Source organism: Thunnus maccoyii, chromosome 8 (assembly GCF_910596095.1).
Source record: "Thunnus maccoyii chromosome 8, fThuMac1.1, whole genome shotgun sequence".
Lineage (NCBI taxonomy): Eukaryota > Metazoa > Chordata > Actinopteri > Scombriformes > Scombridae > Thunnus > Thunnus maccoyii.
In genome coordinates this window covers 8,913,294-8,937,249 of record NC_056540.1, presented here as the reverse complement: position 1 = coordinate 8,937,249, position 23,956 = coordinate 8,913,294, and the positions used below count along the sequence as shown (strand labels likewise).

The following is a 23,956-nucleotide window of genomic DNA, read 5'->3' as shown; positions in this document are numbered from 1 at the left end:
TGATTAATACAAAAATACTACAAAGGAAGAATGAATGTTCCATATGGGAGGATGAGAGGACTTAGTCTGAATGGAGAATGTAAAACTAAGGTAATCTCACATACTCACAACTCTACAGCCGGTGTGACATTCCTCACTCTTCAAACCACACCAGACAGCTTCACAACACCCTGTTACCAGCCATATGAGTACTTTTACCCCACAGACACATCGTTCAATAAAAGACTCCGTTTTTTCAGTAAATGTGTAAAATAAAAATATTTTCTATTTCCAATCATTCATGGATACATTTGTAGAGATACAAGTAACAGTACATCAAACAAAGTCAAGCCAACTCTTCTAAAGAGCTCTACTTTGCCCTTTAGCAGCTAAATAAAAACAATGCCACCTTTAACAGTGGGGAAAATCCAAGTGCATGCTGGCAAAACTTGTACTCGTGACTGTCTGAAATCCAGATATTCAAAATTACTCATGATGATAATACAGTAGCAAAATATTACATATCAAGAAAGAAAGGCTAACGAAGAGTTTTTAAGACATGATTACAGAAACAAAGTAATCAAACTGCACAACTTTATAGAGACTAGTAACAAACAGACCCCTCTTAAAAGTGAGTCCTTCAAAGCTAAGGAAGAGGAAGAATGTACAGTACCAGTCGAAAGTTTAGACACACCTTCCCGTTGAATGAGAGAGTGTGTTTTTGAGTGGTACTGTATCTGTTTTCAGCATGTGTAGGTCATATAATCTGTGGGGACATGGGCAGTGAGTGACAATCGAAACATCAGTCCATTCAGCTCTTATTCATGGCAATAGTACACGTATTTGAAACTGAGCCCATAACTGACTCTTAGGAAAGATAAGCCGTGGCTTTTCACTATCGTGCAGCGGTCCAGAGTGCTGCAGAGTACAACCAGTCTGTGAAAAGCTCATTCAGTCAACTCAAAAACAGGGTTTCATGAAAAAAAAAAAAATATCTGGGACATTGTGTCCAAAAAAACCCAAGAAAAACAAAACATGTGAACGACTCGTGGGTGCTTGTAGACCACGACTTTGTGAGTAGGCTAAGATTTAGTATAAAAAAATATTTCTCCCCCATCTTTGAGTTCTTCTGTTTTTCCCCCACGTCACATCCATCAAGCCAACCTGTAAGAAGAATGGCACCAATGAAAACACTCAATCCTCATGTTTGACAGTGAAAGTGGACAATGAATGTATTTTTAATGATTGTTTTTTTACTTTAATAACCATAAATGGTAATATTGTACCTAGTTGCCATTCACTTGCGTTGACGGTGTTCCTCCGTGGTCGATTGCTGCCCTTTCTCTACTGCGATTCTCTCGTTCCTCGTCTTCCTCATCCCTCTCCTCATTGCCACTGTGGTTCTTACAATATAGTCTAAAAACACACAACAGCATTATTTAGTGATTCTGAAGAGCTCTAATGCAAACTAGTGATTACTTGAAAAGTCTGATGTGGTTCAATCAAAGTGTATTGAGTTACAGAGGTAATCTCAATCTGTGATTGGAACCTCCATACAAAAAATACATTATACTATAATATAATCAAACAATATCGTGTCATTATGCTTCCTCTGTGAAAGTATTTTCTTTTCAACTAAAAATCAGTTTATCAGCAGTAGAAGTGGAGCTCACTTGTAGATACCACGCGCCATGTTTTCAATGTACTTGGCTTTGTCCTGCACGCCGCAGTGATAGTGGTAGGTCTTCACACATGCTTTGATTTCACACCCAATGGTAGCACCCAACTGAGTGCAGAGTGTGCATTTCTGAAAAAAACAAAACAAAACAAGCAAATCCAACAATTTATTTGATCACACATTTAAAAACAAAAATTTATAAATAATAAAAAACTGAAACTAGAAAAATATTCCAACCATTCTTTTCCCTCTCTTGATTTCCTGGATGACTGTTTTCACGTCAAAGTTCCCGAATTCAGCTCGTGATGTAGTGGTCAGCTGGACCGTCCCCGATGAAAAAAGCTGCAATGAATCGTAGAAAACAGAAAGATGCAATAAAAGTCATTGAAAGGACTACAGTGCTTTGCAACATGTTGCACGACAAGATGCGCACACACACACACACACACACACACACACACACCATCTTACCATGCACTTGTAGTGTGCAGCCACCTTTTTGGAGTTATCACTATGAAGCATGCCCCTTGTTTCGTTCTCTTCCTCACCAGCGTGGCAAAAGCCACAGCGCTGGCCGCTATCTCCTGGGCTGGACCGAAGAGGTGACCTGTCCCGCTAGAACACATAGCACACAGCTCAGAAACTCCTAGCACACATGCAGCGAACACACCAAGCAAGTGAACTTCATAGACCGCTTCTGTGAACAGGCGTGTCGCCTTACATGGGAAGAACTCTCCTCGTCCGCAGCCTGTGAGGAGGTGGAGCGAGTGTCTTCTGATTGGCCACGAGATCCAACCTTCGCTCTCCCCTTCTCAAACCTTCCTCTTCCCCTGCTTTGTGGAGGCGATGAGTCTGAATCGTTGGCCACACCTTCCTCTTCATCTGGTAAGAAAACAACAATCATGCTTGAAGGAGAACTCCACTGTTTTAACATCACAGTCTGTCTACAGATGTTGGGGAATACTACTGCATATGTTAAAATGTTGTATGAAGCCTTTTGTGGCTCCAGAGGGAGCTGTGTGACGCCACCAGTCATCGCTTCAGTTGGGGGCTGAAGAGAAGTTTGAAAATGTAAATTAGAGGGTGTGGGGTTTGAGGTGAGGTTATAGACTACATTAGCTGCGTAACACGTCTGAATCTCAGATCCAACTATTGGTGGTAGAGTTGCATTGTGTGTTATGTAGGTGTCCAGTTTTGACAAGAGGGAAGAACGTGTGGGATAAAAAAAAAGACGACATCTCAATTTTTACCTTTTTAAAAGAATCTGAAATGAGTCTGACAATGTTAAAGCTGAATCTGTGACATTCTCTCTTTTTCTGCCAGATATGTATTCAAAGCAAAGAGCCTGTGTGGATGCATTTTTGATGACAACTTTGACAATAACAAAGATGTAAAAATCAGATCAAAATGAGACTAAATGTAAAGCACAAAGCAGATAATTGGGGTCATGTGAAATATAAAACCTCAATGATCACCGTATTATTGATGAGTGCAGTACAAATGTATCTGGAATCTAAGTGTTTGTATTTGTGTAGTGACTGAAAGCAAAAACAGATATCCAGCTGTAAATCTAATTACATAGCCTAGTAGTATAACAGATGTTAAAACATACTTTACCTTGAATGCCATCCTGAGAAGCATCCCGGTGTTTGCGACAGTAAACACTACATTTAGGAGCAAAACGAAATATATTTTTATTTGATTTACATTAAATGAAAACAATATTTAGAGTACAATGACATGCAGAAGAGTTCAAAGGTGAAGTGACTTACAGGTAAATCCCTTGTGAGGGATTCTCTTTGATCTGGGCTTTGTCCTTTACAGCACAGTAATAGTGATACGTCCTCCGGCACGTCTTCACATCACAGCCGATGGTAGCACCCGGCCGGTGACATGAAGAACACATCTGTCGGGGAAGAAAAGAGAGCGTGCGTGTAGTCCCCACAACCTTTGATGTTCATTCTATGATGAACAATAGCTGACAACCAGTGATGTGATTTTAATTCAATTAGTAATGTGAAATTTCTCCACAAAGATCACGGGGCCTGACGGACACACGCAAAGGCCATATGCAAATATCATGAAACGGTGCTCCCATGTGGGGACGATTTGATAGTTGCAGGAAACAAATGCAATTCAGCAGTGGAGAATACACAGAAAACAACAGAGAAACAGTAGAGACAGCTAAATATTAATAAAGTTGTAAAGTAAAATATAAATTATTTTAAGATTATGCAGGCGTACATTACTAACATTTATGGATTAATTTAGATTAAAATACCTGCTCTGTAATACAGATTTCACAATATAAACATGAATTGTACATGTAGGTGTAAACAGTAATGTAAAAAACATGTTGGTATAAGTCTACAGTACATAAGTAAACACAATGCTTACAGCTATGTGTGTAAATAAACACTTTACTTGAAAATATATAGATCATCTTTCACAGTGTGGTATGAAAGTTTCATATAAAATCATAATTTAACCTGTATGAGCTGCTGGAAGCGCAATGATAAATAAGAATACAAATAGCATGTGAAACTGATTCATTTACAGCAATATACATGCAAATTAAATGAAATGTGCTGCAAATTAGATGAAACCACATTTCAGTGTCAGACTCCTTTGAAATTCACACACACACACAAGAAATAAAACAGCACAATCTTACAAACAGCTACAGCGCATCCCATTAACATTCAGTGTCTGACACACACAGGTACACACTGCCAGTCTTCTTCACACAGTCCCATTTCCCGCCTAAACGCACACCACCCGTCCTCCGATTCAGGATGATGAATAAATTCTACTAGCTGTTAAATCTGACCTGTTGAACTCTAAATCTTATATCCAACAACAAAAGCTGATGTTCCCAGATAAAACATGAGAGAGATCTGGTGTAATGCTATTAGTAATGTTGCAATTACAATTATTGCAAAACCTCTCTTGAGTTCACCACAGTGTCCCATTTCATGAACTGCACTGAAAGCTGAAACAAAGTGAAGTATAACCTGCAGCCAATAGTGAAATTCTTGTAGAAAATAACCATTTGCTCCCAAGATTATGCACATTTAAATAAGCTCAAACTATTTATAATCTGCACATAAAATATCTCAGAAGTAAATGGCTCCTTGTCCGTTACTGTGTCACTAATGTTACACTGAGAAGGACAGCAGCACATACTCACCAATTTATTTCCCCTCTTGATCTCCTTTTTCACATCCTCAATGGAAAACCCTCCAATGTTTTCACTGTCTGAGTGAGATGTGACCAGGGCAGAGGAGAAAAGCTACATGCAAGAAATAAGAAAACAGATATGAAACGAGTTGTGCTGTCTTCTCTTCTCTAACATACACCAATGTACAATAAACTGTGATGATGATGATGATGCTACAACACAGTTCCGTGTGAGTGGCTATGTACAAAATCTGCATGTTTATTTCCCATTACCACTTCTGGTGCATCATTTCCACCTAATTAAGATATTTTGAATTCAAATCAACAGATTTGATGTGTTTGCTAATGTCTGACAGTGATAGACTTAGCAGAAAATCCTACAATTGCCATTTTTACTTTGCCAATTTTTCTAGTATACTTTCAAGATCATGTATCAAGAATAACTGACTTAATTCTACCATAAGGATGGAATTTTCATAATTTCTCTCACTTTCATTTAATGAAATACATATTTTTTGTAAAGCCTCTAGGCCTTCTGAACAAATGAAACAATATAAAAAAGATAATATCCTCCTTTGGCAGAGCTGTTCACCATGACTGTGTTTTAAAAGGATCACAGGCTATGAGGCTTAAAACCACTTTGCTCTCCTCACCATGCACTTGTGGTGGGCTGCCACCTTCTGGCTGTCGGACAATAGCAGTTGTCCACACTCCTTGTCCCGGTTGGTTCGGCAAAAGGCACATTTAGGCAGCCGCGCTGCAGCTCCTTTCCTCTGTCCTGACATGGCCGAAGGCTTTTTTTGTGTGCCCAAGTCTCTAATGAAAAAAAGAAACAACACACAAATGACGAAAAGTAAGAATAACAAGATAACTTTGAATTGCATGTGCTGGTACATCCTTTACTAGATATTATCTAAGCAGTCATAAAAACTATTGTCCAGTCTACAGTAATCCACTAACAATGCCTATATCATTAAAACAGCTGAAGTAATACACGTTGATGCATACGTTTTGCTCATAATCACAGTTCATATCTGGTTCCATCTGCATGCCAGAAGATTTATTAATGCAAACAGTAAATGGGTAATGCTAAGAATTTTTTTTGACAAAGTAGATAAAAGCGATGATGAAAATGGTAGCGCAATATGTTAGCAGTAAGATAACAGATGTTCAGATCATATATGCGTCCATAATTAGGGATAAACATTATAAATGTGAAAATCTGCATAACTGTTCATCGTCTGGTTGTCAAACATCCACTACATACTCAGTTGTAAAAGAGTAAACTGTGTTGTGGAAATTTTTTCTTATTTAACCTAAATAAAAGTGAGTATTGTGAAATAATGAATAAAATTCTGGGAAATGAGCCACTAGAAACTCATTCCCAGAAACAGCTGGAAACAAAACTTTGACTCAACTACCACTTCGAGTGACTCCAAAATAGAGCAACGTAAGTCACAAAAGAAGAGTGGTGTGTCCTGAAAACACTGTTAAAGCAACTGACTTGTTCAGCAATGCCTCTGATGGATCACACATGGGTCCCACACTTCAGTTGTAGAACAAAAACTTGAAACTTTTCCTACTTCTGATGCTGGCTAATTGAGTCTAACTGAGCTATGGAGAGTTTCTGATTGTTTGCAGTATGAATACTAAAATCAAGAGAGTAAGTGTATAGTACGATTGCTAACAAATGCCAGAATTTTGTGAGATCTTGATTATCAAAAATGTTTATGTGTCCTGGTTGAAGGTGTCTATTCCAGGGTATATCTGCATAATGCAGGCCTGCAATAACGACATTCACCAAGCATCCCAGGTCTAATGTGATTAAACAGGAACATGAAGGGAAAACAGCAGCAGGACTCAGGACCAGTCTGACTAGATCTAACTTAATGAACAAGGAGCAACCCAGTTTACCTCACACACAGGGACTACTTAAAACACCCCCACATGAGTAGTTTTGCTGAAAAATGATGCAACATGTTTCTCATTTTGCATTCTCAGTCTGTTCCAATACTCCACCACATCTCATCTGCCCCAACTTGCATCCACCCTTTAAAGAAAAGAAAAAAAACAACAACCTACGATTCTGTGGAAAATGTGCAATTTTAGATGTGTGTGATGTTGTGATGAGCAGTTTGCCTTGAAGACATACACATCACCAGGAGCTGAGGTGATTTAAATAATAGTGTAGTTATTGTATCATAATCAGCTGCATTTTAATTAAAACTTTTAAATGTGTATTAAACATTTGCTTTAAAATCATGCAAGATTGGTTGCAAAATCATCACTGTATTACAAAGAGAAGTGGATCAACCTCCAATTTTGTGCTGTCATTTGCAGAGATATGTCTATTTGATGTAGTAATAATGTGCTGAAGGCGCCATAGATACATTAAATATGAGGATTAAAAAGATCCACTCAGTCCACAGACGAAAGTGGGTGTTTTTAAAATCACAATAGCAGTGTGCTGCGACGCCTTGATAGAGCCATTACTGCCATGATAGCAGGGCCAGGATTTCACTGCGGCGGCTACAGCGGCGGAGCCGGCGTGCAAACACACAATACAGCCCATGTAAATAACACCAAATATCCTTTATTTCAGCCTCTGGTCTCCACTGAAAGGCTCACATGTTACATTTGTGAACTACATGGCGATGTTGTGGCCGATTTGTAGCTAGAGCAAGTGAAACGTGAAAAGTCCCCCAGATTTCTCTTACAAAGTTTTGAATTAAAGGGGGTGTGTGTCTCTTTCACCAGTTAAAACTAGCTGTTACTGAAAACAATTTTCACTAAGAACATCTCAACGCCCCGAAATCCAAACCAAGGCCTTTTCAAGCAGGGAAATAAAGGTCGCTGGTAGGAAAATATGACACTTGGACTTTGTGTTTCTGCGGGAACCCGAAAAACTGCGAATATTTCCCTTTAAATGTGGGAAATTATCCTGACAGGCGCGGGTCTTTGCAAACCGTTTCGAAGGCAAGAGCGCCATACGTGATGTCTGCCTGCGAAAAGAGAGCAGCTCGGCTTGTCCGCCAGCAGATACGGCCTGAAACGACTACAGGCCATAAAACACAGCAGCTACCATCCAGCCGCTGATACACAGCTCACATCTTACCTGCTTCTATAGTTTTATCGCGCCAAGATGTTAAAAAGATGGAAAAGTGTTCCGGGCAGCGGCTGTATTTCTCCCCGTCCTTCACAAGCTATCGTGTGCTTCTTTCACACTAGCATCAAGTTAGCTGCAGCCGCCATGACAGCTTCACTTCCGGGTGTGGCTTTCACAATGAAAGTCCTGTTGACGAGTTTGTGTTTGCGATGCTTTAAAGGTGAAAAGCTGCAGGAGGCTATTGGTGTAGAAACTGATAACACTTGACCAAAATACCCCACGGAAATGACTAATTTTGAACTATCTATATCCCAAAAAAGCAAATATGACTTTAGGGAGGGTCTTATTGCATGCATGCAGATTTGACAAGCACATTTTTTTGTCAGATTTCTATTTATAGTGCGAGTTGTTGCAGGTAATTCCAGGTCTATTAGGTACCAAAACTGCTGTGTATTTTATGTGGCATTACTTAAACCTGCAGTGTGGAACTTTTACATATAAATGAACGTCTGTTACATTCAAGCCCTTGCCAAACGAATTCACACAATGCTGATCAAGCCTATCACCGCCAGGTAAATCTGTATGTTTTTCACAGTATAACCTGGTGTCGGTTTGACATTCCCGCTCTAGCCGGATGAATGCTTAATGCGCACGCTCTATGGGCAGAGCATGCGCACTAGAGAATTCCGCCGGCAGGGCTAACTTCCTGTTAGCTCTCTGCTAATTTCAATAGTTTAATGGTGCCGCTCTTCGAGACTTTCCAAATATTATCAGACTGAATGGATCAAGTTCTGATAGTGAAATGAATCATCTCACGGAGGTTGTGTGACGCTCAAAACAATTTATCCACTGTTTTACATCCGCAACTGTAGCGGTAGAGCCTGTAATGTAAAAACGTGAAGATAAAGACTTTAAAGGTGCAACATACAACATTCAGCCCCACTAGATGTCACACTAGAACACCAGCATCTCAGACCAAAACAAATGCGCATGTTGCTTACTCAATAAAGTTGAGAGAAAAAGAAAGCGGCCCCGGAACTGACAGCTCACGAAACTCAGATCAAACAGTGCTGATCAAATATGAATCAAGATTCAGTTACTCAAATGTTTTCAGAAACATATTTTAGTGTGCTGTTTAGCTGTAATATGAGAAACTTTGTGACCCAGCCTCCATGTTTTAAAACAGATGCTGGAGGACACAGAGGGACTCACATGCACTAACATGCACGCGCGGCCGGACCGGCAATTGAAACAAAGAACAGAGGTTCGGATCACAACCATTGACTGTATATAAATATGAACGATGGATCCCCACTAACTACCACTATGCAAAAGTGAAGCCAAAATATCTCCTTTTCAGAGCTGCCATCTTGCTTGTGCAACATCATTTGGAGCCAGAGTATGCGCAGTAGAGTCAGGCACAAACAGATGATGGCCCACAGGACACGCCCCTTCAGTCGTCCTGCCGTCTGACGGAGGAGTGGCTATCAAAGCTGTCAATCATGATGTAACACCCCCTTTTTATATCATCAAATAACTAATTAAAAATAAACAAGAAAAATGAGCACTGAGGACAAACATCAATGTGATAAGAACAACCTGAAATGACAGAAACCATGATTTTTTAGTTTGGCTCATGTCCCATACGCTAACATGGAAGGAGTGGGATTTATGACCTGTACTGCAGCCAGCCACCAGGGGGCAATCGAGATGTTTTGGCTTCACTTTTATGGAGCTGTCATGACATCCATATTTATATACAGTCAATAGTTTCAGCACACACAGAGGGAGTGTGACTTCATTCTCTGCTCAGGATGCCACAATATCTTTACATAGCAAATCGTTTTCTGACATCTAGTGGGGTTGAATGTCGTATATTGCCCCTTAATATTGCCCCAAACAAGACTAAGCAAAAACCTAGTATATGGTTGGACTGACCGTGTATGGTCAATGTGTGAAATTGTGGCCAATTTGTTACAGGAAAAGTCAGTGGTAGCATCTATAATGTAAATTCCTGGATATTAAATGTTCATCTGCAATTTTCTGTCATGGTCCCAGTAATATTTGTTGTTAAAGTGTACTGAAGGAGCATATCACATGACATGGTTAAGCTACGTTTGAGTAAAAATAAAAAAGTTATAAATGCAGTTGCCAGAACAATACTTTCAACTCATATCTTGGGACGTTTGATTTGAAAGAGAACTGATTTTAATTCCAATTATAAACTATTCTAATTATCTGTTAACTCCCCCTGCTCTTTCATCTTTTTCACTCTGCAGATGTCTCTCGTTTCTCACTCGGAATTGAGTGTTTTGTCAGAGTGATGTTATTTGGGATTTAACTCTACACTCTCATGCCTCTATGCGCCTTTTTCTCTGCCTCTTTCCCGGTTGATGATCATGGAGGCTGCACTGGAAATTGTAAATGAAAGTTTTGACAGCATTTTGGGTGCAAATTCAGGAGGTTTATCTCCGCCCAATTACTGCAGTTATAGTCAAATCAAGCGCAACTGCAGAGCAGCTGCCCGACACTAAACTGATGTAACCGTTACATAAGTTGCATGTTTTATCTTGTGTTTTAATGCTGTTGTCCATCGTTTGTGATGTGAAAACATCAGAGAAATAAAAAGCTTACTTCCAAACACACCGTGGAGCCGGTTCAGCCAAAAAGCAAATATGACTTTAGGGAAGTGTTATGTTGCATGAATGCAGATTTGACAAACACTAGTTCTGTCATTTCTAATTACAATGAGGATTGTTGCAGGTAATTTGAGGTCTATTAGTCACAGAAGCTGCAGTGTATTTTATGTGGAATCGCTTAATGTTGTCATAAAATCCTAACAAGATAAAATTCATATGCAAAGGGAGCAGAGACACGGGTCCCATCTTGTTCACTGTGTGGCAAATTAGTATTTCATAATTGGATAACTTTTTACAAATGTTACACATTTGTTATAAGTGTTTCAAAATTGCCCCGCTGAGGTACAATATCGACTATTGCAGGCCCTGTATTATTACCTAATCTTGGGATCCTGACTTGGAGTGGCCCTTATGATTTTAGTTTGTTATGTGGTCATATGGTTCATATTCCTAAAAGAAAAAAAGTTGTCACAGTGGGGTGTATAATGAAGCCTCTATGTATAGTCTACTGCTTGAAAATGCACAATGCAGAGTGTTGAGATCAATAGGGACTGAGGTTAATCACAACAAGTTAATCTAGTTGTCGGCTTGACAGGTGTCAGAACGCACTGCAGCTCTGACTTGACGAATAAGTCTTTATTAATGTGAAGAGCAAATAAAAAAGGGTCTAAGGGTGCTTTCAACACCTTTATTGACAATTAGGGGACTGATTTAAAACCATTAGTGACAACAGTCTGAACAAGATATTATTTAAATCAGCTGTAAGCAGAATATTCAAAACCAGTGCAAAGTGTATTTACCAAAATGTTGTGATCAATGGTATCAAAAGCCATGGACTCAATGCTAATCAAATCTACAATGTCATCCCCAACAGCATGAGGCAGCAGTTATTACACTATGACTAGGTCTAAACTGCTAAAATAAATGATCATCCTCCAGAAAGGCATAGTTTTGAGTTGTCTAGTGATTCTAGGATTTTAGACAAACAGGACATCTTAGATATAGTCTGAGTGTTGTTTACTGTCATCACCTTTGTGCAGTGGAACTACCTGAACTGCCGTTGCTTACTCGTGACACAGTTTCAGTCAAACTTGTAAAATGAGCTCCAAAAAGCTGGATATTATTTAAAAGTATGGCTGGTATTTAGAAACCATTTATATAAATAAGAACACACTGAGATACATTACATTCTTTAATGAGCACAAACCTGATGTTTTTCACTAATGTTTTCAACATCTGTATTGATTTACTGTATGTTTGGAGAATGCTCAAGGGTGATTTCCACCCACAATGCCTGTCATGAACTGTTGTGGGGATCTGAAATAATATGGGCGTCATATTGGAGTCATAAGGACCAAAGAATGTTAAACATGTTTCATGCAGCATTTTGCACAAGTAGAGACTCAAAAGTTTGAATCAGAAGAGCAAATAAATGGACCAGCCCAAGATTGTGTGATACCACTGTGATGAGTTTCAAACTGAGGGAAACAAACAGGATATTAGTGAAGAGACAGCCTCGCTAAGACAATGTGAAATGTTTTTAAGGTGGAAGCTTAAAACATGAGAGGAGGATCCTTGTGTTTTAGGCAAATAGAATTATAAAATATTTAGCGCTGTATTATTCACAGGTGCAAAGCAATTTCCGATTGGGTTATCTATCTATGAAGATTAGAGTTTAGAAACCAGGAAATTGCTTTTTTGTCATATCTGAAACTTGGAGGATTTTACAGCTTTAAAGAAGTTGCCAAAAAAAAAAAAACATTTTAAAGAAATGATTGAGTGAATATTAGTGTATGATAGCATCGTAGCTCAAGGATGTTGCTTTTGTTGGGGTTCTTTAGGGAATAGGAACTTGAGATGCTTAAACTGTGTGTTAAATAGATTCAAGATGTCTTATTGTCACATGCACAGCAACACAGCAGATGTCAAATTTGGCTTCCATTTAGAGTATATAATACAATGAGAGAGAAATATACAAATATTGCACATAAGTAGTAAATAGATAAATAAGTGTATTGCACATAAGTGATGGGTGATAAATATTATTAAATACTGTGTGTTTACATCAAATATATCCAACAATTATCCAAAGAACGTGACTTATAGGTTTAGTACATTATGAATATTCTTGTGACTTCTGTGAGGAGTTATGTTTTTTAATCCATCTACCAAAATATGTCGAACTGATGTTGAAGACTTGTGAAAATGTATTTTTCTTCTTGTTCCTTCAGTTGTATGTTTGAGTTTTACTGTGCAGAAAGATGTATGTACAGAGTTTGACACCAGAAGGCTGTTTTTACAGTCATCTGGTGAAAGTGAAAGTTTCTCTGTGCTCACTGAAAATGCGGTTAAAAAGGGGTGTGTCTACAAACATGATTTGTGACATCACAAACGGTTTGGAAACCTATCCTGGTCCAATATTCAACTTACAAGTGTGATGTGGAAACTTGTAAGAAACCAGTATTTTTTTTAATGAACAGTATTTGCATATTCATTCATTCTGGATTTTTAATGAGGTAGAAGGAATAGATGTCATTTTAAGGATTTTAACAAGATAATCAAACTTTTTTTGTGGAAAACCCATTTCAGACACAAATTATTATTCAAAGGAAAGTATGTTATATACATCTTACAACATGTCTGGAGGGGATCTTTAAGGAAAAATTCTTCTAATAGATATAATAATAATGTTATTAATGTTCTAATATTAATAGTTATAGATACTCTGCTGTGCTTTAAAATGCCTCTTCATTCAAACTGCTTGTGATACTCAACGTTTCATTTACATAAGATGAAAAGAACTGACTCAAATCAGTCTGTTTCTAATCAAAAAGTCTTCGCCTCGTCTTTTCTCGAGAATTCAGGTGCACTTGATTACCATCACGGGGCGGTCCGGTTGTAGGGGCTTCCCGTGTAGTGTTTAATGTGTCCACCCACACGAAAAAATGCGAGCTGTGAAACATGCGCACCTTCAGCGGGGAGGACGTTTCAACGTCGTCACTGTGGTTAAAGCTGACTGGCTAAAAGTAGTGACAGTCTTTTTGTAAAGCAAAACATACCCGCCCAGTGTCCCCGGGATGAAGAGAGGACGAGAGCTTCAGCAGAAGAGAACAGGGAAATGAAGTTGTCAGACTGGCCAGCCCAGCAACTCTCTCTTCACAACTAGGCAGCTAGCAAGTTAGGTGACAGACGGTCACGGGTGGAGAGATTTACATGAAACATCACAGCTATGAAGGTCGTCCGTTTGAGCAGTTTGTAGCTACAGTTAGTACGAGTTAGACAGCTACAGATCTCAGATAACGTTTCAGACATTTCAAAGTTAACCTGACAGTGGTGAAGCAAAGTGGAAACAACTCGCTAGCCTGCCAGCTAACCTTTAGCCACCGAGCCTCCTTCAGCTTACAAACTCGGTTCAGTCGGTGAGTCTTGACAGCTTGAGCTGAATATTTCAGCAGTGTGTTGTGTGTGTTTTCTGCGGTGCTCGCTGCCGACGTACCGACGCTAGTGTTGCTTGTTTCTCGCTAACTTACAGCTAACTAGGTCACAAGCTAGCTGAACTTTGCTGTAGCTTTGACATTTTCAACGTCTTCTAACCTTGTTTCAGTACAAAGTTCACGTTTTATTTCACTGGGCTAATATTAACGAGGGGAAACTATAAACCCAATGCAAACTTAGCGTCTAAGTGTTATTTTAGCATTTAATGTTCCCTCATTATTTTTTAAAAACTAACTACTGTAGGTTAACGTTAGCAACGTCAGCTAGCTGTGTGTTGTTATTGTCTTCAACACTGTTACTTAATAGTTCACTTTTGAGTGTCGACAGTATATGTGAACTAGCTGCAGCCTTGTTTTCTTCAGGTGTGAGTGTTTCAGCCATTTCCTGATGCACAAAGGTACAGGAAGTTGAAGTGCATTCAATGGCACATTATAATGAAACGGTGTTTTTATTTCTTCAGAGATTGGGCTTGGTTTACCCTCTTTTCAGCCATGCCTTTTCCTTTTGGGAAGTCTCAGAAGAGTCCAGCTGAAATAGTGAGGAGTTTGAAGGAGCATGTGGCTTATATGGAGAAGCTGGACGCTGGAGACAGCAAGAAGTGTGAAAAGGTCAGTGCTGGTGTTTCCTCTGCTCGTCTTTTATTTTAAAAGCTGCCTCTTTCTCTAAACATGATCTGATGGTCCTGCTTATCGTCTGTTTTTTCTGCCAAGGTTGCAGAGGAGGTGTCTAAAAATCTGGCTTCCCTGAAGGAGGTGCTTTGTGGAACAGGTGACAAGGAGCCTCAGACCGAGGCAGTGGCTCAGCTCGCACAAGAGCTGTACAACACCAACCTCCTCATTGCTCTCATTGCAAATTTGCAGAGGATTGATTTCGAGGTGGGGAAAATGTTCTTCTTCTGCAATGACTGTGTGTCTGTCAGAAGTATTGATTACTTTGTGCAGACAATGAATTAGTCAGTGGGCATGTGTATGCCTGATATGAACATCTTTGCCCAAAGCCAAAATGTCATTGCATATCATCAGCACTCAGTCAGATTTTTTTTTTTTTTTGCACAGGGGAAGAAGGATGTGGTTCATTTGTTCAGCAATATTGTGAGACGTCAGATTGGCACCAGAACACCCACAGTAGAATACATTTCTACTCACCCTGAGATCCTCTTCATGCTTCTAAAAGGGTAAGTCAATAGTTTCAGGCTTCAGGAACTCATTATTTGATATGTAAGATATGAGTGCTTTTTCCCATTTACATGTTTTAAAGGCAGTCCACTCTTACGATACTCGTAAATTGTTGGAATTCACCTGACATTACGTAGAGTTATTCTGTAATTTTTTTGGTATAATCACTTTCCCCCAACATGCCTTGTGATTTTCTACATTACCCAGAATGTGTTTGAACAACTCCCAGAGAACGAGCATGAACTTGTTGCATTCATCTGTGGGTTACCGACACATGTACTGTAGATGAAGAGAGTGATAGCAGAGTGCTGGTTTTACAGCTCTCAGAAACTGAGTCATCCTGCTTACTCAAATAGCAACATGTCTAACTGCTGCACTGCATTATGGTCATCTGAGGCTGCTGTCAGTTGATCAAACGCTATCTTTTCCACCTGATTGATTTCTCCTGCTATGACTTTTGAACGTTGTGACTAAATGTCACAGCTATAAAAGAGATTTATTAGTTTGATTGTGAAAGATAGCCTGTTTGACGGCATTAAAAGTTTTTAAGGTGGATTTCCTTTAATGAATACATCATTATTTGCTGTTTTAATTTGTGTTATGTAAGTTTTTTTTTTAATTGACGTATGGTGACTCCTGATAATGCTAATGGCTTGACCCAGACCTGACATGTATTAACCTGTACAGATATGAGAGTGCAGAAGTGGCTCTGAACTGTGGAATGATGCTGAGAGAGTGCCTGCGTCACGAGCCTTTGGCACGAACGGTGCTCTTCTCTGAAGAGTTGTACTGCTTTTTCCGTTACGTGGAGCTCTCAACCTTTGACATTGCCTCAGATGCTTTTGCCTCATTCAAGGTACATTCTTTCAATTTTCTTTGTGTTTCCAGCGTCACAGTACTAGCAATTTTAATCTAACATCCTGGTCTCTTCTGTTCCCTGTCAGGATCTCCTCACAAGACACAAGATTATGTGCGCAGATTTCCTGGAGAACAACTATGACAGGGTGAGCTTTCAGTTGTCATTCATGCTATTTAACAGAAAGCATGTTCATGCTTTATCTAACCTACTTTTAAAATGTTTTATCAGGTGTTTACAGAATACGAGAAGCTCCTGCATTCTGACAACTACGTCACCAAACGACAGTCTTTGAAGGTACTAGCTCCACCGCTCTGCCAAATCTACACACTTGAAACTACAAAGTCACTGTTTAAGTTTTATTTGAGCTACAGATTTAAATGTAGCTGATATGCTTGAGTTAATTATATATTATTTTTCAGCTCCTTGGGGAACTTCTCCTGGATAGACACAACTTCACTGTCATGACAAAGTACATCAGTCGGGCAGAGAACTTGAAGCTGATGATGAACTTGCTAAGAGACAACAGCCGAAACATCCAGTTTGAGGCGTTCCACGTCTTCAAGGTGTGCACTCGAGGACATTCAATTTTAAATCTACACAATATCTATGAAAGTGTTACTCTCTCTAACATAGGAAAATAATAGTGAAAGTGATATTTAAATTTAAACACTGGCCTTTGGATGAACAAGCCGAAAAAAAATCTAATCATTATTTGTATTTTTTTGTTTTATAACCTTTGAATTGTCCGTTCTATGATGTGTCTCTGCTGTCACAGGTATTTGTCGCAAACCCCAACAAGACTCAGCCCGTGCTGGACATACTGCTGAAGAACCAGACCAAGCTAGTGGAGTTCCTGAGCCACTTCCAGACAGACAGATCTGAGGATGAGCAGTTCTGTGACGAGAAGAACTATCTGATTAAGCAGATCCGGGACCTGAAGAGGCCCACGGCACCGGAGGAAGCTTAAGGCATCAGGGTCGACTGCTCCGTCAGGTGGTAGATGTAGAGGTGGTAGCTGGAGCTTCAGAGGGCTAAAGTGAGAGTCTAAAAGTCATGCTTCATTAAGATTTAATATTAACTACAAAATATAGGAAAAAAGTAAAGATTACTTCCTTCACTTTCTGTTTTTAGTGTGGATCTGGAGGTGATTTCCATCCAGAAACCTGAGTGGGCCAAGAACTGTTATATAAACCATAGTGCTTCTTTAGTGATCATGAAATGCATTTAGTCTGTTCTTGTAATGTTGGACCTTAAACTGTTACCCTTCTACATTGTTGCTGGCAGAGACCTTAGAATGACAGAAACTTCACCCCATTCACAGTCAACACAAGCTCTGAGGTGTTCCTGAAAGGGTTTTGTTTTTTTTTTCAGAAACTTGTCTATATTTTAGAGATTGAAAAACTGGGGAGAAGAAAATATATTATTTTTCTAATGTGTCTTCATGGTAAACAGTAACTCCTTTCTCTGACCATTGCTTAGTCTAACTAATTGCATAGGTTTGGTTTATTGCCTTATTGTACGCTGGTCTGTTGTACAGGGATTTGAATGATCTTTAGAAATATGGCTTCGGCACAGTGACACATGAATCACATTGGCCAGGTCAGCACGTAGTAGTTTTTGGTGATTAATGTGTAGTTAGTAGGCCTTGGGTTGCGTGTGTGAGGTTACAGAGGTCAGAAATGATCCTGCAGTGCTGTACTCGCCAATGCATTAGCTGGCACAGGAAGAGAAAATCAAAACCATAGAGGAATCAATTTATTGTGCTGTGATTTTTAGGCTCAGCGAGGCTTACATGACTGAAATAGAAACGGGGCATCAGATAATGCTGCAGGGTACCTGCCATCCATTCACTGCTAACATGGACAGCTAGGATACACCAATTGATCTCACTGAGAGCACTCCATTTCACCCTCACACACTGAGCACAGATGGCGCTGATTCATTTAAAACAATGACTTAAACAATTAATTCATGGGTTGATGAACTATTTAATGTTTCTCCTTTTTAAAGCATAAGCACTGCTCAACAGAAGAAATAACATTGCAGTTTACTCCAAGGGGTTGCCCATGAAGATGCATCACAAGTATGTTATACTGACATCTATTATATTCATATCGGAGTTTTGTTATTTGACATGTTGAGGAAACTTATACTGAATTTCATTAGGGATTGCCTTTTGCTTGAATACATTTACTGATTTCCCTTTCATTTGACACATATTCAACATCTGCTTCATTTGATTTGGGACAGACCGTAGTTAACTATATCTGTCTAATCTTGTATAAACAATGTCTCTCATCCATATAGTTAAGCTTCTAACAAAAAGAAAAGACACTGGCAGATGCTTCAACAAATACGCATGATTAGAAAAGTCATATTTCTGTGTGACTTTGTTTTCTGATATGATTGTAATATTACATTTGAATCACTGTAACGTGCCTGTGATGGATCAGAAAGCACCTCCCATCAGATGTCACCAAAACTGTCAAAATACCAACACGCACTGTTAAAACAAGAAAGTTTTGGATGACGAGCACTGAATTTATTGAATTCCTCACATGCTTCACTGATATAGATTACTTCTAAAGGATTCTGTTGAATAATTGCCTTATTTCTGCCATTGTAAGTAAAATGGCACATTAGGGATTTCAAGATGTGTTTTCTGTGCACACAGTCTTCTAGTATATACCTCATGGGATTTGAGTTTGCAAATGCTGTGTTCTTTTTTTTTCTCTTTTTTTTCCTTGACAAGATATTTTATTTGACATTTTAAATACACCACAGTGGTTTGTATGCATGCCTAAACTTGATGTATATGTTCAAACTTGAACAGGGACTGCAAACTGGTTTTCACAATGGAAAACTAGATTTTTAAACTTAAATATTTCATTGGGTGGTTCCACACAAACGTTAATTCATAATGAATTGCAGCGTGGTACCTCGTAATGAATGTTGCCTTATTTAAAGACATTTAATAGATCGTAATGATCATGTAAATTTCCAGACCTCTAAATTTGTTTTTGTTTTTTTTTATAACCAAAGTCAATATGAAAAGGGGGAAAATGTACATTTCAAATCCCAAATGCATTGCAAGTTAATTTCTTCAGATCCACATCCAGTGTAGTGTAGGTCCGTCAACTGCATTACGCTCCAAATGTGATCTGTGAGTGTAAATAAAGTTTTAATAGAGATCAGTAGACGACACTCGGGATAGTGTTTTAGTTGTAGTTAACTGGCTTTTTAAAAAAATTACTTATAACTATTTGGTACACTGTTCCAAACAGTCCTGAGTTCAGTATCAGGCCTTTTAGGATCTATAAAATAATTTGGGGAAATCAGCTGATACAATATGCACAAATAGACTGAAGTCATGTCACCAGTTTATGAAAGGTTTGTTTGAAGGTGTGTTTGAGTTTCTTAAAATATCTGGACTTGTGTTCCATTTTTTTTCCAAATCATTTGTGATATTAAATGTGAAACACAATTTTCTCTTAAATTATATTAATGCATTGGGCTTAAAGGACCAGTGTGTAGAATTTAGTGGCATCTAGTGGAACAGAATAATATTCATAAGTATGTTTTAATTAGTGTATAATCACCTGAAAATAAGAATCATTGTGTTTTCGTTACTTTAGAATGAGCCCTTTATATCTACAGAGGGAGCGCGTCCTCTTCCACAGAGGCCGCCATGTTGCACAGCCATGTTTCTACAGTAGCCCAGAACGGACAAACTAAACACTGGATCTAGAGAGGGACTTACCTATTTTTCACGAGTTTCGCGACCACCGTAGGATCCCCCTCACACTTGGAAGGGGGAGGGGGGGAGGGGGGTATTCAGTTTGTCAGTTTGTTGCAATCTGCAACCTCACCACTAGATGCCACAAAATCTTATACACTGCACCTTTAACACACATACACATCAGTCATTATTAATGTTTCAATGGGCTCAAACAAATTTAAAGTCCCAGTGAAATGGAAGTTAGATCGTCTTAAGTTTCTGTACTGTGATGTATTTCCCAGTGAAATAGAATATTTGAGTGGTGTACAATTACAAGAGGGATTTAAGACAAATCCTTGGCATTTGATTGGACCGCTAAAAAGTGGGTGGGGCTTACAGAGTTAAGCGAGATATGGAGTTACAGAGGACTGTTTGCTCCACACACACCTCCCTCACCTGTTAGATCAGGAGGAGGATGAGGGAGAGATGAATGAATTAGACCTCAGCAGCCACATTGTTTTGGAAATGAAAACAAAGTTTTTGCATACTGATATCCAAACACATCTCTTCTATCTCTCTCCACATTGCTCTGTTAGCTACTACGACCCGCAAACGGTGAAGTGCGGTTTTATGTGACTGGTTACTCGCCCAAAGTAACATTTGATTGGATGAACTTTTGTAATGTAAAAATACTCTGATACTGATTTTTTTAAAATATATATTTATCATATAACGAGATAAATGAACAATTAACCCAGGGACACAAGATTAAAACTGGGAAAATGTATTCTTCATTTCACTGGAACTTTATTGTGAAACAGGCCTTTCCCTGTAATAATATTCTTTTGAAAGAAATACCCTGCAATATCATCAGATTGAATGTGTGACTATTCATCCAAACATGAGTCCAGTCATGACATGCACTTTGGGAAGCATCTGCTGTACACAGCTGTACCACCAGAGGGAGCTGTTGGCAACAATTGGCACCTTGTATTAGTTGTACAAACAAAGCATTTCATGTTTCTGTAACCCTACCTCTAATTATGACTATATAAATCACTGGCAATATTATGTAGACATCAACTCAAATTCCTTAAAATCAAGGCTATATATTTCCTGATTTAGAGTTTTCTGTTTTAAATATTTGTTGTGTTTTACTTTCTTTTTTTCTTTTTTTTTTTTACTCTCTCGCCTTCTTTCCCCCCCCTATCTTTTTCCACACTCTGGATATTTTCTTTATTTACCATGGGAGCAAATTATGTGTACATAACTTTATAAAGGACAAAAAGTGTGAAAGCATTCATGAAAATAAAACTTTATGGCAATTTATTTTTTGTGTGGTGTTAAGAAAATGATTTTAGAGAATCGGAAAACAACCACCAGAAGAGATTATGGGGATAATGTTCAGTATCCTTAATTCTAATATTTCTTTATACTAACCTTTAAACATAACTTATTTTGAAAACTGTAATCTAGATCATGCAGGCTTAAAGTAATGCTTGAGTACATACACTTATTGTATGTGCAGATCACTTCTGTTTGAAGACATTTTGAATCGAGATATTTAGATTATAAACTATGTAGTGGTATGTATGGCTTCTAGCTGCTTTGTAAAATGTTGGGATATTGAGTCAAATAAATGCCTCACACAGCATCACCTTTGGTAGTATGGTAACAAATTGTCAATATTGCCTACTTATTTCTTATTATTAACAACTTATTAGATTCAAATATGTGATCTGTAGTGTCAAGAAGATACTTAGATAACCTTCTTCCATTAAAATGCACCTTTATCTCCGGTCAGTGACCATTTGCATCTGCTTCAACTTATTTATCCAGAGCTGCATATTAATATTGGCACAAATAACCCCTCCTCCCTCTCCTCCTCCTCCTCCCCCCCCCCCCTCCTCCTCCTCCTCCTGGTTGCAGCTCTGAGTGTGGAGCCGTTCAAAACACTGGGACACATTCCAGCCTACCAGGAGGTATCCAACATGAGGCCTGTTCAATAGGCTGGCAGGCTATTGTCTGTGTGGAGGTCAATTATAATTTGCGCAAACTTAAATCAACCAAAGAAACATCATCGTCGACTTCATGAGACCATGATTTAATTGATGTTAAAAGCAAAACGACCCTCTATCTTTGAAGTAACCCTAGATTTCTGCATTAAAACGCTCAAAAATGTTACAGACCATAATTAACCCTCTTCCTCTATCAGCGGCAGGCTTTATGAGATCAAACATAGGGTGAAATGTATTCAGCCAAAATGGGCAGATGCAATTTTTCTTCCCATGAACCCAATCCCAGCCTACAGAAGCAGAGCAAACGCAGTATGGGAAAGTAGGTTAAAGTTCAATCAGGGAAGAAGGCAAGTGAGGCAACGCTGCAGCCGGTTCCCACAGTGCAGGGAGTGCCAACCATGCTTTGACATGGCTCTGCACCTCTCAGCGTTGTTGGTTAGGATCACAGTTAAATACACTGTTGCAAAAACACAAAGTTACTGTGTGATATTTGTGTGCACATGAAGCGGGATTGTGGAGGGGACGTGCTCCTGCAGACAGAGCAGAAGGCTATGTGGGGGCAGGGTTTACAGGGGTTACAGGTCACAAGCCTCCTGGGTTTCTTTGACCAGCACGGTGCTGAATGGAGGAGCGAGATGGGTTATGAAAACTACTCGCAATTTTCTCTGCAAATTCCGAGTTTGCAGGAAAACTTTGCAGGGCCGCTGCTACAGAAGAGAGGTTTACAAATGTTGCGCCAAAAAAAAAGGAAAAAAAAAAAAAAAGCGGCGGCGTGTAGCGTGTTTGTGTGAGGATTTGAGGACGACATCCGCAAAGACTGCGTCGCCTAGCTGCGCTCCTCTCCCCACCCCCACAAAGAGAAAAACAACAAAAAAGATGCTCTCACAATTTCATGCATGACAAAACTTTTTGTTTGTGCGAAAGGGTGGCAAAGAGGGCTGCAGAGGACGCAACATCTGCGAGGTAAGGTACGTATAGCAATACTGGAGTTTTCTGCATGATGGGGAGCAGAGTAGTGGAGGGATTAGTTCACATGCACCAGCAACATCCGAAGGTAGGTTATCTGCAGCTTTTCCTCCTTACTCCATTGTCCACTAAAGAAAGTGTTGTATAAATGCAGAGATTTAGAGGTGTTTCTTTAAAAAAAAAAAAAAAAAAATCTCATAAGCAGAAAAGTGTTGTGACTTCATTTCACTTTATTGGATTTATGGTTCATTTGGCAGCATGTTGAACATGGCTGGTGCAACGATCTTGATGTCATAAATGTGTTTGATGATAATTGATACCTGGGAGAGTCATATATTTTGTATTTCAGGAGCGACAATAGCTTTTTAAAACTTGATTTGTTGAGATCTTTGTTGGCACATTAAACTCAACACAAGGCTCCACTTAAATAGTTTGTAAAGAGTGAATAATTCAGCTACTCACTGCGTGTCTATCTGGGAGTGTGTCTGTGTGTGTGTTTGTGTGTGTGGGTGCGTGTGTGTGTATTAGTTACGTAATTGAATAAAAGCGGATGTGATTGTCATTGAGACCCATTTTTTAATTAACGGGAGTGGACGCGCTCATCACAAGGCGCTGCTGTTGGCGCCACTTTATCAAAGCTGGACACAGAGACTTGGACCGCATTCATCAACCTGTTTATACCTCTGCTGCTGAGCTCTGTAAAGTTGTGGTAGAGACATAATAACCGACAAGGAAAAAAAAATCTGATGAACTGTTTTTGCACTTTTTTTTTCTTCTTCAAACTGGACCCTTTAAGTTTAAACTCCCCCTCATGGTGTGCTTTACATCATTGTGTTCAACCTTAACAGTGAATGAAACCTTTTGCACATTGGAGGAAGTCAACAGGCACAGAACTGAAAATACATGTATTGAGTAATGCAAATAATCAGCACTGTAATAAGAAAAACAATAGCATTATCTTAAAGACTAATTGGTCACAATTTTTCAATTAAACTGATGTAATGGTTGGATTGAATACAATTTCAGAAGTAGCCTATTGTAGACTATAAGTACAGTTTTACTTCTGCTAGTAATTTACTTGAATATTTCCATTTTATGTTTTATACTTTATACTTCTTCTTTACTGCATTTTAAAGGGACATA

General features: G+C 39.0%; 2 protein-coding genes across 4 annotated transcripts; one reads left to right on the top strand and one right to left on the bottom strand.

Annotated features, from left to right (window-relative positions):
* Positions 1-247: 247 nt before the first annotated feature.
* Positions 248-8,120, bottom strand: phf6 (PHD finger protein 6). The gene is made up of 11 exons (XM_042418699.1): positions 7,953-8,120; positions 5,491-5,653; positions 4,848-4,949; positions 3,430-3,563; positions 3,275-3,321; positions 2,379-2,539; positions 2,129-2,272; positions 1,895-1,999; positions 1,653-1,786; positions 1,266-1,395; positions 248-1,143 (listed from the first exon to the last, which is right to left on the bottom strand). Exons 2-10 carry the CDS (start codon positions 5,620-5,622, stop codon positions 1,266-1,268), a joined length of 1,089 nt encoding a protein of 362 aa, XP_042274633.1. The 5' UTR covers positions 5,623-5,653; positions 7,953-8,120; the 3' UTR covers positions 248-1,143.
* cab39l1 (calcium binding protein 39, like 1) lies at positions 7,345-19,462 on the top strand. 3 transcript variants are annotated; one of them, XR_006097392.1, is made up of 10 exons: positions 13,347-14,001; positions 14,538-14,685; positions 14,788-14,952; positions 15,133-15,251; positions 15,940-16,108; positions 16,197-16,256; positions 16,340-16,405; positions 16,531-16,674; positions 16,887-17,147; positions 17,243-19,462. XR_006097392.1 is itself a non-coding variant. In XM_042418701.1 (9 exons), exons 2-9 carry the CDS (start codon positions 14,569-14,571, stop codon positions 17,076-17,078), a joined length of 1,032 nt encoding a protein of 343 aa, XP_042274635.1. In that variant the 5' UTR covers positions 7,345-7,693; positions 14,538-14,568; the 3' UTR covers positions 17,079-19,462. The 3 variants fall into 3 exon arrangements, 2 of the variants coding, with proteins under 2 accessions (XP_042274635.1, XP_042274634.1); XM_042418701.1 differs by lacking the exon at positions 13,347-14,001 and adding an exon at positions 7,345-7,693 and having other exon boundaries at positions 16,887-19,462; XM_042418700.1 differs by having other exon boundaries at positions 13,348-14,001; positions 16,887-19,462.
* The last annotated feature ends 4,494 nt before the right edge of the window (positions 19,463-23,956 follow it).

What these genes read in the sequence shown, in the direction of transcription:
- phf6 (XM_042418699.1), bottom strand. Translation starts at nt 5,622, where the DNA reads ATGTCAGGACAGAGGAAAGGAGCTGCAGCGCGGCTGCCTAAATGTGCC. An exon ending in TCAAGAGGGGAAATAAATTG is followed by an intron (nt 3,564 to 4,847) that starts GTGAGTATGTGC and finishes CTTCCCCGACAG; the next exon opens with ATGTGTTCTTCATGTCACCG. An exon ending in TCAAGAGAGGGAAAAGAATG is followed by an intron (nt 1,787 to 1,894) that starts GTTGGAATATTT and finishes TGTTTTTTTCAG; the next exon opens with AAATGCACACTCTGCACTCA.
- cab39l1 (XM_042418701.1), top strand. Translation starts at nt 14,569, where the DNA reads ATGCCTTTTCCTTTTGGGAAGTCTCAGAAGAGTCCAGCTGAAATAGTG. An exon ending in TGGAGAACAACTATGACAGG is followed by an intron (nt 16,257 to 16,339) that starts GTGAGCTTTCAG and finishes ATGTTTTATCAG; the next exon opens with GTGTTTACAGAATACGAGAA. An exon ending in CCAAACGACAGTCTTTGAAG is followed by an intron (nt 16,406 to 16,530) that starts GTACTAGCTCCA and finishes ATTATTTTTCAG; the next exon opens with CTCCTTGGGGAACTTCTCCT.